Source organism: Lates calcarifer, linkage group LG19 (genome assembly GCF_001640805.2).
Source record: "Lates calcarifer isolate ASB-BC8 linkage group LG19, TLL_Latcal_v3, whole genome shotgun sequence".
NCBI classification, from domain to species: Eukaryota; Metazoa; Chordata; class Actinopteri; family Centropomidae; genus Lates; species Lates calcarifer.
Genome location: NC_066851.1, coordinates 11,696,230 through 11,709,026, shown reverse-complemented (window position 1 = coordinate 11,709,026; position 12,797 = coordinate 11,696,230). Strand labels below are relative to the sequence as shown.

The window sequence follows — 12,797 nt, the reverse complement described above, 5'->3', positions numbered from 1 at the left end:
TACTCTTAAAGGACTAAATGTAAAGTAAGTCAGTGCGATCAGATGTAATTAATTCTCCTTGTTGGCAGCCTTTGTTCTTAAAAGTTTATTTCCTTACACCCCCCCCCTCCCCATCCACATAGAAAAATTATACACACAATACTTCCACGATACATAGGTTCTGCACTAACCAACTTTTCAATTTCCTCTGCTTCTTCACCGCTGAGAAGGAACTCAATTGTGACACAAAGTCAAACATTTAACGAGCAGAATGTTAATGCAAAGAATGGGTTAGGGTAGTATGCGTGCATTTTTCTCATGAGTGTACTCCACGTGTATGACCACATATAGAATAGACACATTTTGACTGTACAGAAAATTAACTATCAAAAGAGAAATCCACCCATCACCTCTCTAGTGTTTCAGATAATACAGGCTAAGCACTAGTAAACAACAGCTGCTGCTGCTCTGACAGATTAGAACTACTGCTGAATAGTAATCTAGGTGTGATTTATGTGCAGGGTGGCTCCCATCAACAGCTCATTCAATCACTTGTTTGGATCATAAATACCCAAGTACCTCCACCGCCAGTCCATAATTTAGGACAGGAGAAGAATATGATGAAGCACTGTAGGCACAGCAGGCTTTTCATACTTACATTATATACACACTTAAACCTCCTGTTTAACTTTGGATATAAAGACTTGCCAAGGGTTACCCCCTGATAATAAAAGTCAAAAAGCAAAAACACCTCTTTTTCTGGCTGACCAAACGTTCTATAAAAAAACTTTTTATAAGACATTAACTGTCAAAGCACAAAGTTAACCCCAAGTGATTATGTGAAATAATAATTATAATATGAAGCACAGAGGATGCTCAGCACTGCACCAGAATACTCTCTGTCCTTTATGAAGTGAGTAAAGTGACTTCAACACACCAGTGTCACCTTAGCTCCTCAGAGCTGCCAGTCTTGACTGCATCGCTTCAATGTCCTCCTCTGATTCATCCTCTGAAGCTGCCGTGGCTCCAGCAGTCTCCATTTCAGGCAATGCATCCACAACTTTGCTTGGCGCTTTGCCCAGGGCACCTAACAAAGCAAATACAAACATGAAACAGGGTTTTGCAGTATAATTTAAGCTGCAGTCAGATTTAAATCCTTACAGATGTTGGATACAAAAACCTTACTAGAGTTTCATTTATTTGAACAAATCTCTTTACCTGCTGTGATCTCGAAGAGGATCTTGTCAACTTCCTCCTCTGCTGCTTCCTCCATCTCTTCTCCATCTTCCATGCTCTCAAATGTGTCTTCCAGCATTTCCTCAATGATGCCAGCCTGAAAAATGAATATGTGTACACAATGCCGTGATTTCACAACTTTTCTTTTTTAGGGTCTATTTATGTTGGACGCTGCTGCTGACCTTCATCATCTCTTTGGATAGCTCCCTCATGGTTGCCTGGATCTCTGGGACTTTGACTAGGCTCTGCATGGCTTTCATGACCTCTGTGCTCTTCTGCAGTGCCCCGGCTACACGTAGTACAGCTAGAAATGCACATATATATTCTCCTCACTAACAGTTAAGACACAAACATTAAGTTGATAATAGTGCAAACTATTCTATTGATGATGGTAAAGGCTTTTAGATTAAATGAGACTGAATTTTCAACTGTCTAACAACACAGCTGCTGCACTCCCAGTACTCACCGAGCTGATTCTTCATGCTGAGCAGCACAGAGTTCATGTGAGCTTTAGAGGCGTAAAGTTTTGTGACAGCTCGTTTCGACTGAATCATCTCCTTTGCGAGGACCACACACACATCCTTCTGGCCCTTTTTAGCAGCATCTTTGATGGATCTTTTAACTTTTTCTTGTTCCCTTTGAATATCTGAAGCAAAGGGGGGTGTCATTAAACACACACACAAATATATATATGTTTGTATGTGTATATTTATATATAGTTGTTAAATAAATCACAGACTGAAACTGTAACCCAATGAAAGCAAACCTATAAATTAAACTGGGTTGACATTTGACAATTAATGATTTTCACACTTTTGCTTAATTAAAAAAATATAGTAGTTCTGTAGTAATATCAAATGTTGACTGTATCTTACCTCGGATTTGTCTGTCAATCACTCTCATTTCCTTCCTGATTTTCTGAGACCATTCATTAATCTGAAATTACACATTATGTTATTACAAACTACAATAATACTACCTCAGCAGTTACAGTGTGGTTGTACGGTCTATTTCAACATGGGTGTAACAGTAAAGCAATGTATGATATTATCACAGCTATACTGTAACACATCGTGATGTCAGCTGAAGCGAACCAAATCAGGGTTTGTTTACATTGACTGGCAGCAACACAAGCTAACATGTCTTAGCTTGTACGCTAACTAGCGAGCTCCAATACACACACCAAAACAAGACTGTCTGACCGGTTAATGAGGAGTACAAACACATATGTCATGTTAAATACGGTAGAAATAATACAGCTTAATGTAACGGGGGCTAATAGGTTACTTTAAACAAGGCTAACGTCAGCTATTCAATTAGTAAAAAGTAGCAACAGTTTGAGCGAAGCTGAGTTAAACTGACAGCTACCGTTAGCAAGGTTAGCTAAAGGCAATGCCGTTTTCGTTTTTTTCTTACTACGGACAAAACTCTCAAAGACAGTCCTGGTCTTCTGCTGTCAGTACTCACCAGATCTTTTGGTGGTTTCTCCGGTGTTCTGCCAAACAGTCCCATTGTGACTACCGAGTTAAAAGCCGAGCTAAACTACCTGAATACAATTAGCTGGTTAGCTCAGTTTGTTCTCTACTAGCACTTCCTGCTCCCAGGCCCGTCAGGCTGCGTTCCAACATGAAGAACGGTCAGTCCCCTCAGCACGAGACCAAGTGTTCAAATGAGGCTGAGAACCAACTAAGCAATAGACTGTATGAACCAGACACACAGTCAGTACAAGATACGTTTATGGCAATCCATTTTAACAAAATAAAGGATTTAACATTAAAGATATCCACAGTGCATTTATGACCAGCCAAAACTTACAGTACTTAGTTACAGTTTGACGAGCAAAAATTCAAATTTAATACGTCTCTAATTCTATTCTGACAAATAAGAGTAATCTAATATATATTTTATTTTAAGCCACATTTCTAAATAGAGTAACAAAGTGCTTTACGTTGGAAAAGTCAGATAAAGCATTTCAGCACAATAAAATTTATCACAGTCATAAAGGTGTATTTTTTTCTAACAAAGCTAGAGAGATGTCAGTCAAACAGTCACATCTACACACTCTGTGGCTGACCACTGAAATGTTGCCTACACATAATGCATCAGTAATAATGATCTAACAAAAGAATGTACAGATATAATATAGAGTATTTCTACTGTACAATCTACATCACTTGCTTATCAATAATGTGGCAACTTTTACTCCATTCCATTTAATTTATAGTATTGTTCCTACACATAGACATTACAGTATTACAGCAGTACCTCTTACACCACAACCACTAGTACAGTTGTGCCGTACAGTCTAGCCATCTGGACATAGATAATGTTAAAATAAACCACAAATAATAAAAGTAAAATTCAAACACATGTTAAAGAAATATTCAGTGGAGATGAGTGATGCAGTGCGCCAGCCCAGGTTGTTTTTTTTTTTTTTTTTTTTTTTTTTTTTAAATGTTTACAAATATTTTTGTATTGTTACACTGATGTATGGATGAACCAGTTCATCCTATGGCCAGACGGGCCACGCCTGTGTCACTGGTATTTTGGACTTTAATTCCCTGGCTGTAGACTGTCAGGCTGCATTTTCTGTCAAACTGTGTGCCACCCCTTGCAAACTCCAGATATTAATTAGCTATCTGTAATGGTAATTCAACAGATATTACAGTAATTATTCAGTGTGGGAGGACGCGGAAGTTAGACGGGCAAACTCTACCTGACAGGTTAAACTGAGGGTAAAAAGACACGGGCGGCCACTGCTGTCAATACTGCTTGTGACGTATTCCACGGTCTCCTTTCCAGGGGGTTCTAGATTCTTCTGTTATCGATTGGTTGTCGCACCAATCACGTAAGGACCATGGGTGTGACGCAGCCAATCAGAGACATGTGTGGGCGGGCTTGAGGAGCATCAGTCTGTCAGAGCCGCTGGGTGATGTTAGGGCCGCCTAGGAGTGGGAGAATCCGCTCTGGACATCATTGCTGCCTGGGATTACTCTGAATGAGTTTGCTATAAACAGCTTGACTTACATAACAGCTAGTAATTCAGTTAGTGTACCCTCAGCTAGCGGTCTCGTATATTTCCAAAACAAAGGACACGCTGAATTATATTCAATTTTGGAACTAGACCGCCATTGAAGCCTATATATATATATATATATATATATATATAAAATTGTTTCTCATAGGTGTCAAGTGCGGTCGTTGCGGAGCAGAACTTCCAAGAGGTGAATTTAAGAGCGCTCATTATGTCAGTGGTAGGCATTGATGTGGGTTTCCAAAACTGTTACATCGCTGTGGCCAGGAGCGGTGGCATTGAAACCATTGCCAATGAGTACAGTGACAGATGCACACCGTAAGTATAAATATTGACAGACATCATCACTGTGTAATGTGGTCTTGCTGTGAGTTTGTTACGCAATGCTTGCGACCGGAGGCGCGCTGGCTGAGCGGTGATGTTACAGAGGCCGCAGGGATGGTGGTAGTGGTAGTGACGAGGCCTGTAACTACTGGTTTATTCACCGTCACAGCAGGTTATCGTAGGTCAAAATGTCGCATGTAGTTTTCTAAAATGACCCTCTCTTCTTACGGACAGTTGACACGTCTCCTGATAACCGTTACGGTGCTGCGCAGTGCGCCTCAAAGTTGACCGTGATAAACAACTTAAAGCAGACAGCATGTCATTCAGGCTATGTAGCATTTTAATAGGTCAGTATACTGTGTGCTCTAGTGGAGGATACGTAGATTTTGACATGACATGACGATAGTGCGTCTATTATGGCCTACATAAAAGCTACATCCTTGCTGCCTTCAAGGACCAGCCAAAAATTATGGGAAATAAACCCAGGAATGCATCATAATTGTGATAATTGTTTTGATTATACGGGATATAATCAGTTAACATATCTTACAGTGCTAAGGAATATCTGTTTTTGGAGGGACATCTAGCATGCACTGACTGGAATGCATTTGCTGCAGCATCCTGCAAACACACAGGGATGTGCAGCTGGGAAGGAGGCTGAGCATTGCACCTTTAAGTGATTAGGGATATTTTTGTGGCAAGGTGAAACTAGGGAGCCAGCCAATGTGAAATGGATCCCTAAACCTTGTGTGAACAGAAGCATTCATCTTTGTCTGTACACACAATGATTTGCTGTTTGTCTGCCAAAAGACAAGATAAATGAGATTAAGTGATGGTTATTTATTTATTTATTTATTTTGGACAGGATGAGCTTACTTTTGAAGGTGAACTGTACTGTCTCACTGCCCTAGTTCGTGGTTCTTCCTCAGACTCCCTTGTGAAATTTTCCTGATCAAAATCTGCCTCTCATCACTCGACGTGTGATTGTGTCCGCAACAGTCAGTCAATTACAGCTCTGCTTCATCTGCCACATCTGTTAACAGGATTATTTCTGTTGTAGCCTTCCTAATTTGCTGATGTGTTTGTTGTCTTCCATCAAGGGCTTGTGTGTCTTTGACCTCCAAAAACCGCATGATTGGAAATGCAGCCAAAAGTCAAGTAAGATCATCCATTTGTCAGCAATCAGCAATTTGTCTTATTTCTGTAATGAAAGCAACATTGCACAATGAAATGCTAAGAAACACTGTCACTGTAGTCTATCATTATGACACTTCACATTTACAAAGTAACTTCCATAAGACATATCTTTACTGCAGGTTATAACAAACTTCAAAAACACAGTCCATGGCTTCAAAAAGTTCCACGGCAGAGCATTTGATGACCCACTTGTCCAAGTGGAAAAACCCAAACTGCCTTACAGCTTACATAAGCTACCCAATGGAAACACTGGAATTAAGGTAAAGCACTGTACTAAACGTGTTGCATGTCCTTTTTTCTGTTTTTCCCCTTTCTTTCTGACCCTGACCATTTTCTGCTGTCATTGCAAACCTTTTTTCTTTTAATTCAGCCATGACACTGACCATGATAAGTGAGTGGGATTCACAGACATCATTCTTTTTACTGTAATTCATCTCTAAACAACCGATTGCCATCATGCTTTACTCTCTAGCTTATAATTAGCCTTAAATATCCTGATTGAATCATGTTTACAGGTGCGTTATTTGGACGCAGACAAAGTGTTCACAGTCGAGCAGATCACAGGGATGCTGCTCACCAAGCTGAAGGAGACGTCAGAGAGCGCCCTGAAGAAGCCCGTGGTGGACTGTGTCATCTCTGTGAGTGACAGAAGATGGAAGACCATTGACACATTTCATAAAGTGGTTCAGTGAAACATATTTATTTGTGCTCTGTCTTACAGGTCCCAAGTTTCTTCACAGATGCGGAGAGACGGTCGGTGTTCGATGCAACTCAAATTGCAGGGCTGAACTGTTTACGGCTTATTAATGACACTACAGCAGGTTAGTGTACCTGGATAAATTGGTGATAGTGATATCATGATCAGTAAAATATTCAGGTGCATTGTTTAGACAGTACCTCAACACTTGGTTTTACCTTTTACTTAAAAAAAATGTTTCTTATGAATAGTGGCTTTGGCCTATGGGATCTACAAACAGGACCTTCCTACTCCAGAAGAGCGACCTAGAAATGTGGTATTTGTGGACATGGGACATTCATCGTTCCAGGTCTCAATCACGGCCTTCAACAAAGGCAAACTCAAGGTTAGCATCTGATCTTGTGCCATTTAGATCTATATTCAACAACACCTGTAACTTAAAACCTATAACCTAAGTGTCAATCTGGTCTGTCAGGTCCTCGCCACAGCGTTTGACTTGTACCTTGGTGGGCGTAATTTCGACGAGGCCCTGGTCGATTACTTCTGCGAGGAGTTCAAGATCAAGTACAAGCTCAACGTGAGGGACAACCCGAGGGCTCTGTTGCGGCTGCACCAGGAGTGCGAGAAACTGAAGAAGCTCATGAGTGCCAACTCCTCCGACCTGCCTCTCAACATAGAGTGCTTCATGAATGACATTGATGTTTCCAGCAGGATGAACAGGTACAAGTGTCTTCAGTTCTCTGGTTCTTAATGCTTGTGTCACCATTGTGTAGTGGTGAAACTGTTTTTTTCTCTTCACTTGTAACAGGGGCCATTTTGAAGAAATGTGCGCTCAATATCTGATGAGAGTAGAAATGCCTCTGAAATCTGCCCTTGAACAATCAAGTATGTCTTTCAGGTTTGGTCGAACATATAAACATATAACATATAAATGAAGAATCGACTAAGTCTTGCTTGTGTTTTGTGGCAGAGCTAAGCCGGGATGATATCTATGCAGTGGAGATAGTCGGAGGAGCCACAAGAATTCCGGCCATCAAAGAAAGGATTGCCAAGTTTTTCTGCAAAGACATCAGCACCACACTCAACGCAGACGAAGCTGTAGCAAGAGGCTGTGCACTTCAGGTAGGATTCTTCTCTGTCACTAACAGCTAATATTTTACTCCAATGTACTATACAAATATGCTGTTGCTCATGATATATAATACATTGTTTATTTGTGTGATGTGTGTGATGATTGTATGGGTGTAGTGTGCAATTTTGTCTCCAGCATTCAAAGTGCGTGAATTCTCCATCACTGATGTGGTTCCCTTTCCCATTACTCTTCGCTGGAAATCACCAACAGAGGATGGACTGGGGTAAAGACATTTTTTACCTTAATCTTAATGAGCCACATAAGGTGGTAACACTATGTAAAACAAGACACTACATTTCTCTGTAGTCATTCCTGTAAATAGTAAATCAAGCTAGGTCAGCCAGCTTGAAGATAAAGTATGTGCTGACTATGTTGACTTTCCACTGCCTGACTTTGCTTTTTCTTTTTGCTGCATTCTTCTTTTTTTTTGTCCACAGAGAGTGTGAGGTGTTCAGTAAGAATCATGCTGCTCCGTTTTCCAAAGTGATCACCTTCCACAAGAAGGAGCCCTTTGACCTTGAAGCCTTCTACAGCAGCCCTCAAGATCTCCCGTACCCAGACCACAGGATAGGTACCGGTTCCAATTCTGCCCTCTGCTAATGACCCACTGACTGGTCCCCCCTCTGCTCTGCCCACACAGAAGCAGATACACAGATTTTAGGATGTAAAACTATGAAGGCTTTTACCTTCCACACAAGTCACAGCAAGAGAGGTTGATGCATGTGCCCTAGGTAGTTTTTCTGGGTGGCCCATTTGTGGCTGAGTCCCTTTAGAGATTTACAACCTGGATGGTAATTAGGACTAAGGCACAATCTCCCACAGATGGGTCTTGTCTGTGTGGAGGGTGTACATTCTCAGGTGGGATATCAGTTTATAATTTGCCGTCACCACCAGCCTTCTGCCTGTCCATTGAGGGAATATGTTGAGGTCCTGTAATCAAAGCTGTTCAACAAATCATTTGTTTTTGTCTCCATCTGTTACCAGGATGTTTTTCAGTACAGAATGTGGTTGCCCAACCAGATGGAGACAGCTCTAAAGTGAAGGTCAAAGTGCGCGTCAACGTCCACGGCATCTTCAGCGTGTCCAGCGCTTCTCTGATTGAGAAGCAGAAAGGAGAGGGAGAGGACATGCAAATTGACTCTGAGCCAATGGTGCAGAATGAAGGCAGATCAGAGGACCAGGTGAGGTGATTGTTATAGTTGTTTTAATGATGGCAGTTTGTCAGTGTGTTGGTCCACAGTTTGATCTGCAGTAAAATTCCACATCTTCATATGATTTGCAGCAGGTATGTGTCTTGAATATGTATTTATTAGAGGATAACTCCTAATGTACTGTTTTTTTTAATGTAATTCCAGTGTCAAATACTGTGTTATTTACATTTAATGTCATTTGAATAAAATTAGCTGAATGTGTGTTGTGTCTCAGACCAAAATGCAGGTGGACCAGGAAGGCCAGAGCCAGGGGGATCAGCAGAACGAGGAGAACAGTTCCAGCAGTAAGGTCAGCTGGACTTGAATGTATGCAATGTGCTGCTATTTTTTAAGCTTAATACCACTATTCTATATTTTAAGTGTTTCCACCACATCAAGACATCTTCTCTGGAAATACCTAGAATCATGCTAATTTGTCTGAAAAATAAAACAAAGCAAGTTATATTAGCCCTGTCCAAACTTTTCCAAATCCAGGAGGGAGCCCCCGGGGAAAAGCAGGACCCAGCAGCAGGGGGAAGCAAGCCCAAAGTCAAGGTGAAGAGTATTGATCTGCCCATCATGGCCAACAACATTCGACAGCTCGACAGCGATGTCCTTAACAACTTTGTGGATTATGAGGTGAGTGCTCCTGATGGCCTTTGGAAGAGCTGAGTCATAGTCTGATTTAAACGCTGTTTATTTGAGCACTAATGGATCGATATGCTCTTAATATCCATGTGCTGTGCTCAGCCTGTTGTGGTCTATGATTGTTTCCCACGATGGCCTATACTCATTATTGCCAATATTTTATTCTGCCATTTTCTAAACGCTGATTGTTTCGAGAAGGAGCCACTGTGTTTGTTTAGTGGTTACTAATTGACCTAATCTATGTTTAAGTGGAATGACTTGTTCCACATATCGCCCACTGTTTAAATCTCAGGAATATTGTCCCCTGTAAGTAAATGTCTTGATCGTAGGCAAACGTGACAGTTTTAGGTCTCTCTGTCTTTAGGCCATTAGACATGCAGCTCCCATCTTAATATTTCTTTCTACCACATAATGGTAGATGTTGACATTTTCTAATTCCCAATCACCCTGACTTACTGCAAGCTGAAACAATTTTCTCTAAAACAGATTATTAGTCAGTGCATCTATTTCAACATATTCATTGGTGAAAATACATAATACTTAAAATCAATAACCTGACATTTAATTGGTATGCTGGTGCAAACTGATTTTGCTTGGATCACATTATATTTTGACCCTTATAAGACTGTTTTTTGTTTTGTTTGTTTTTTTGGTTTTTCCTCACAGCGTCAGATGATTATACAGGACAAACTGGTGAAAGAGCTGAATGATGCTAAAAATGCTGTGGAGGAGTATGTATACGATCTGCGGGACAAACTCTGTGGGGTGTATGAAAAGTATATCACAGAGGAGGTAAGTGGCGCACATACCTTCACAACAGTAGTCATCCTGATATAATAAAGGCTAGTACAATTAGGAAGATATAACAAGTAAATGGTCCCCTACTGTATTTACTTAATATCTGTTTTGTGTTTTGCCCTTGCTAACAGGACAGTAACCGGTTGACACTGATGCTGGAGGACACAGAGAACTGGCTGTATGAGGACGGGGAGGACCAACCCAAACAAGTCTATGAGGAGAAGCTAGATGCACTCAAGGTTTGTTTTTATTTGTACTGAGGAAATTTCAATAATGATATTACAGAAAAAGGCCATGAGGAATTTTAAAGGTTTTTATGTTTTTAAAGTGATGATAGCTATAAACGTTAACATGAACTGTACTGTTTTTTAGAGGTTGGGTCAGCCCATTCAGGATCGACACAGAGAGCATGAGGACAGACCGAGGGCTTTTGAGGAACTGGGAAAGAAGCTGCAACTCTACATGAAGTTTGTGGATTCCTATAAACAGAAGGTAAATCAGTGATACATTGCCTCGTAATAAAAGATAAAATAACAGTATGTTTTAAACACTGTTTTATAAAAGTGTCACAATAGAAATCTGTTTCACCTGTGTTATATTTAACACTGTTTCTGTGACACTTCCTGCAGTTCTTTTCATTTTATAGATAGAACCATAGAGGGGAATTTAATGAAGTAGAGACCTATAAATTAACTTTCTTGTCACAAATTCTTTCCCAGGATGAGCGATACCTACATTTGAGTCCAGAGGAAATGAGCACTGTGGAGAAGTGTGTGAATGAAAGCATGGGCTGGATGAACAGCAAGATGAATGCACAGAGCAAACTTGCTATAACTCAAGACCCTGTTGTTAAAGTCGCAGACATCATTGCGAAAATACAGGTACGTGAATGATTTTTTAAGATGCAATTCTTTCTTTCATTGGCAGTGATGAGATCTGCTGATTTTCTCCTGCCAACACACACTCTACACTTATTACTCACCAGGAAATGGAAGATGTATGCAACCCAGTGATCAACAGGCCAATGCCCACGGTAGAGGAGGCCCCTGAAGTGAATGACCAAAAAAGTGGAGCTCACAACGGCCCGACAGCCAAGCAGGGAGCAGAAGGGAAGGGAGACGCAAAGGGAAGCCAGCAGACGAAGCCTGGAACGAAAGAGATGGAGGTGGACTGAGATCAGTGTCTGAGAAGCAAACTCCGCAACCATCACTGCGTTTACCATCACTGACCATTTAGACAGTAGGGACCATTCCTCAATCCTCACCAGCCACTTTTGTGGATTTGTTTTTTTTTTTTTTTTTGTGCTCCCCCATTGGACTTTACCTTTTGAGGTTTTTGTTTTCACCCTTTCATCCTTATGTGTGACAATGGTGTGCTTTATTCTCTCAAAGGTTTGACATACTTAATAAATGAAAGAATGATGCAATAGATTAAACTCTGATTCTGACGTAAAACTGTTTCCTCTGTACTGTACAGCGAGGTACACTTTGTGTATGCATTCCATGTGTCTCATAAAGGTCCAGTATCAGCAGTAAATACTCTCACTCATAAAAGAAGTAGTGAGTGCTGTCCAAACAGTTGCTATTGCGGAACTATTAGTTTGTATGCAATAATACAAATTATATATATTTGTATTCGATGAGTTTGAAATGATGTCCATGTTTAGAAACTGTAAATACTATTTTAGTAAATAAAAGCAGCCAGCATATACAATATATGTACATAAAGAACACATTCCTAGTGTTAACAATGGCAATGCTTGACACACCAAATCTCTTAAGTAAGTGATTGGTTGCCTATTTCCTTTTTTGTTTTCTTGCATTTTTCCATATTTAAGTCATGGGATTTAAAGATGGCAAAAATAAATATGTTTGTCTGTGAGACAAATTTCTTTACTCTGATATTTAATTTTCAGCAGCTAAACTTGAAAGAAATTGGCCTAATTTATATTGTACATATGTCTGAGTGAAGTCCTGGGATGAGATCAGAGCACAGATGATATGGACTGAGATTTGAAAAAAAAAAAAAAAAAAAAAAAAAAAAAAAAAAAAAAAAAATCAAAAAAAAAGTCATTTTTTGACTCTCACCTGGTAAAATTAAGCGTGAAGGCACAATGTGTATGGAGCCTGGGAGTGTTCAAAATTAAATAAATGAGACATTAAGAGATAAGTAATCATGTGTATGACAACAGACAAATTGTTTAATGCAACCAGGAAATTATGAAATAATCCAATATATTTATATGTTTATTTATATTTATATTTAACTCAGCTTCTTTATTACGAGTCTTTTGTTAGTCATTTTTATTTAAATTCAGCTGTTTTTTTTCTCACAATGCCATTTATTCCACTGATTTTCATTTCATAAAACCACTTTTCAAGTTTTTGTTAATCAAGACAAACATGGCAAGAGATTAGAGCAGAAAAACTTAGTCAATTAATTTGAATTGATTAAGTTGATTCACAGAAAATTAAGCAGCCATTATTTTGGCAGTCCATTAATCATTAAGGTCAATTTTCAAGCAGAGATGTGGTGGTTTCAGCTCCTCAAATGTTAAAATTT

The 12,797-nt window shown here is 39.8% G+C and overlaps 2 protein-coding genes across 2 annotated transcripts; one reads left to right on the top strand and one right to left on the bottom strand.

Moving 5' to 3' along the window:
- Positions 1 to 70: 70 nt before the first annotated feature.
- Positions 71 to 2,865, bottom strand: chmp3 (charged multivesicular body protein 3). Its single transcript, XM_018690163.2, has 6 exons — positions 2,683 to 2,865; positions 2,091 to 2,151; positions 1,682 to 1,861; positions 1,398 to 1,519; positions 1,198 to 1,312; positions 71 to 1,066 (listed from the first exon to the last, which is right to left on the bottom strand). The coding sequence occupies exons 1-6, from the start codon at positions 2,725 to 2,727 to the stop codon at positions 927 to 929; spliced, it is 663 nt and encodes a 220-aa protein (XP_018545679.1). The 5' UTR covers positions 2,728 to 2,865; the 3' UTR covers positions 71 to 926.
- A 1,222-nt stretch (positions 2,866 to 4,087) lies between these two features.
- On the top strand, positions 4,088 to 12,130 carry hspa4l (heat shock protein 4 like). Its single transcript, XM_018690160.2, has 19 exons — positions 4,088 to 4,567; positions 5,674 to 5,731; positions 5,890 to 6,030; positions 6,286 to 6,408; positions 6,492 to 6,591; positions 6,719 to 6,852; positions 6,943 to 7,187; positions 7,276 to 7,352; positions 7,438 to 7,589; positions 7,716 to 7,822; positions 8,037 to 8,170; positions 8,584 to 8,780; positions 9,025 to 9,099; positions 9,285 to 9,428; positions 10,104 to 10,229; positions 10,367 to 10,474; positions 10,608 to 10,727; positions 10,955 to 11,116; positions 11,221 to 12,130. Exons 1-19 carry the CDS (start codon positions 4,461 to 4,463, stop codon positions 11,407 to 11,409), a joined length of 2,499 nt encoding a protein of 832 aa, XP_018545676.1. The 5' UTR covers positions 4,088 to 4,460; the 3' UTR covers positions 11,410 to 12,130.
- Positions 12,131 to 12,797: the final 667 nt, after the last annotated feature.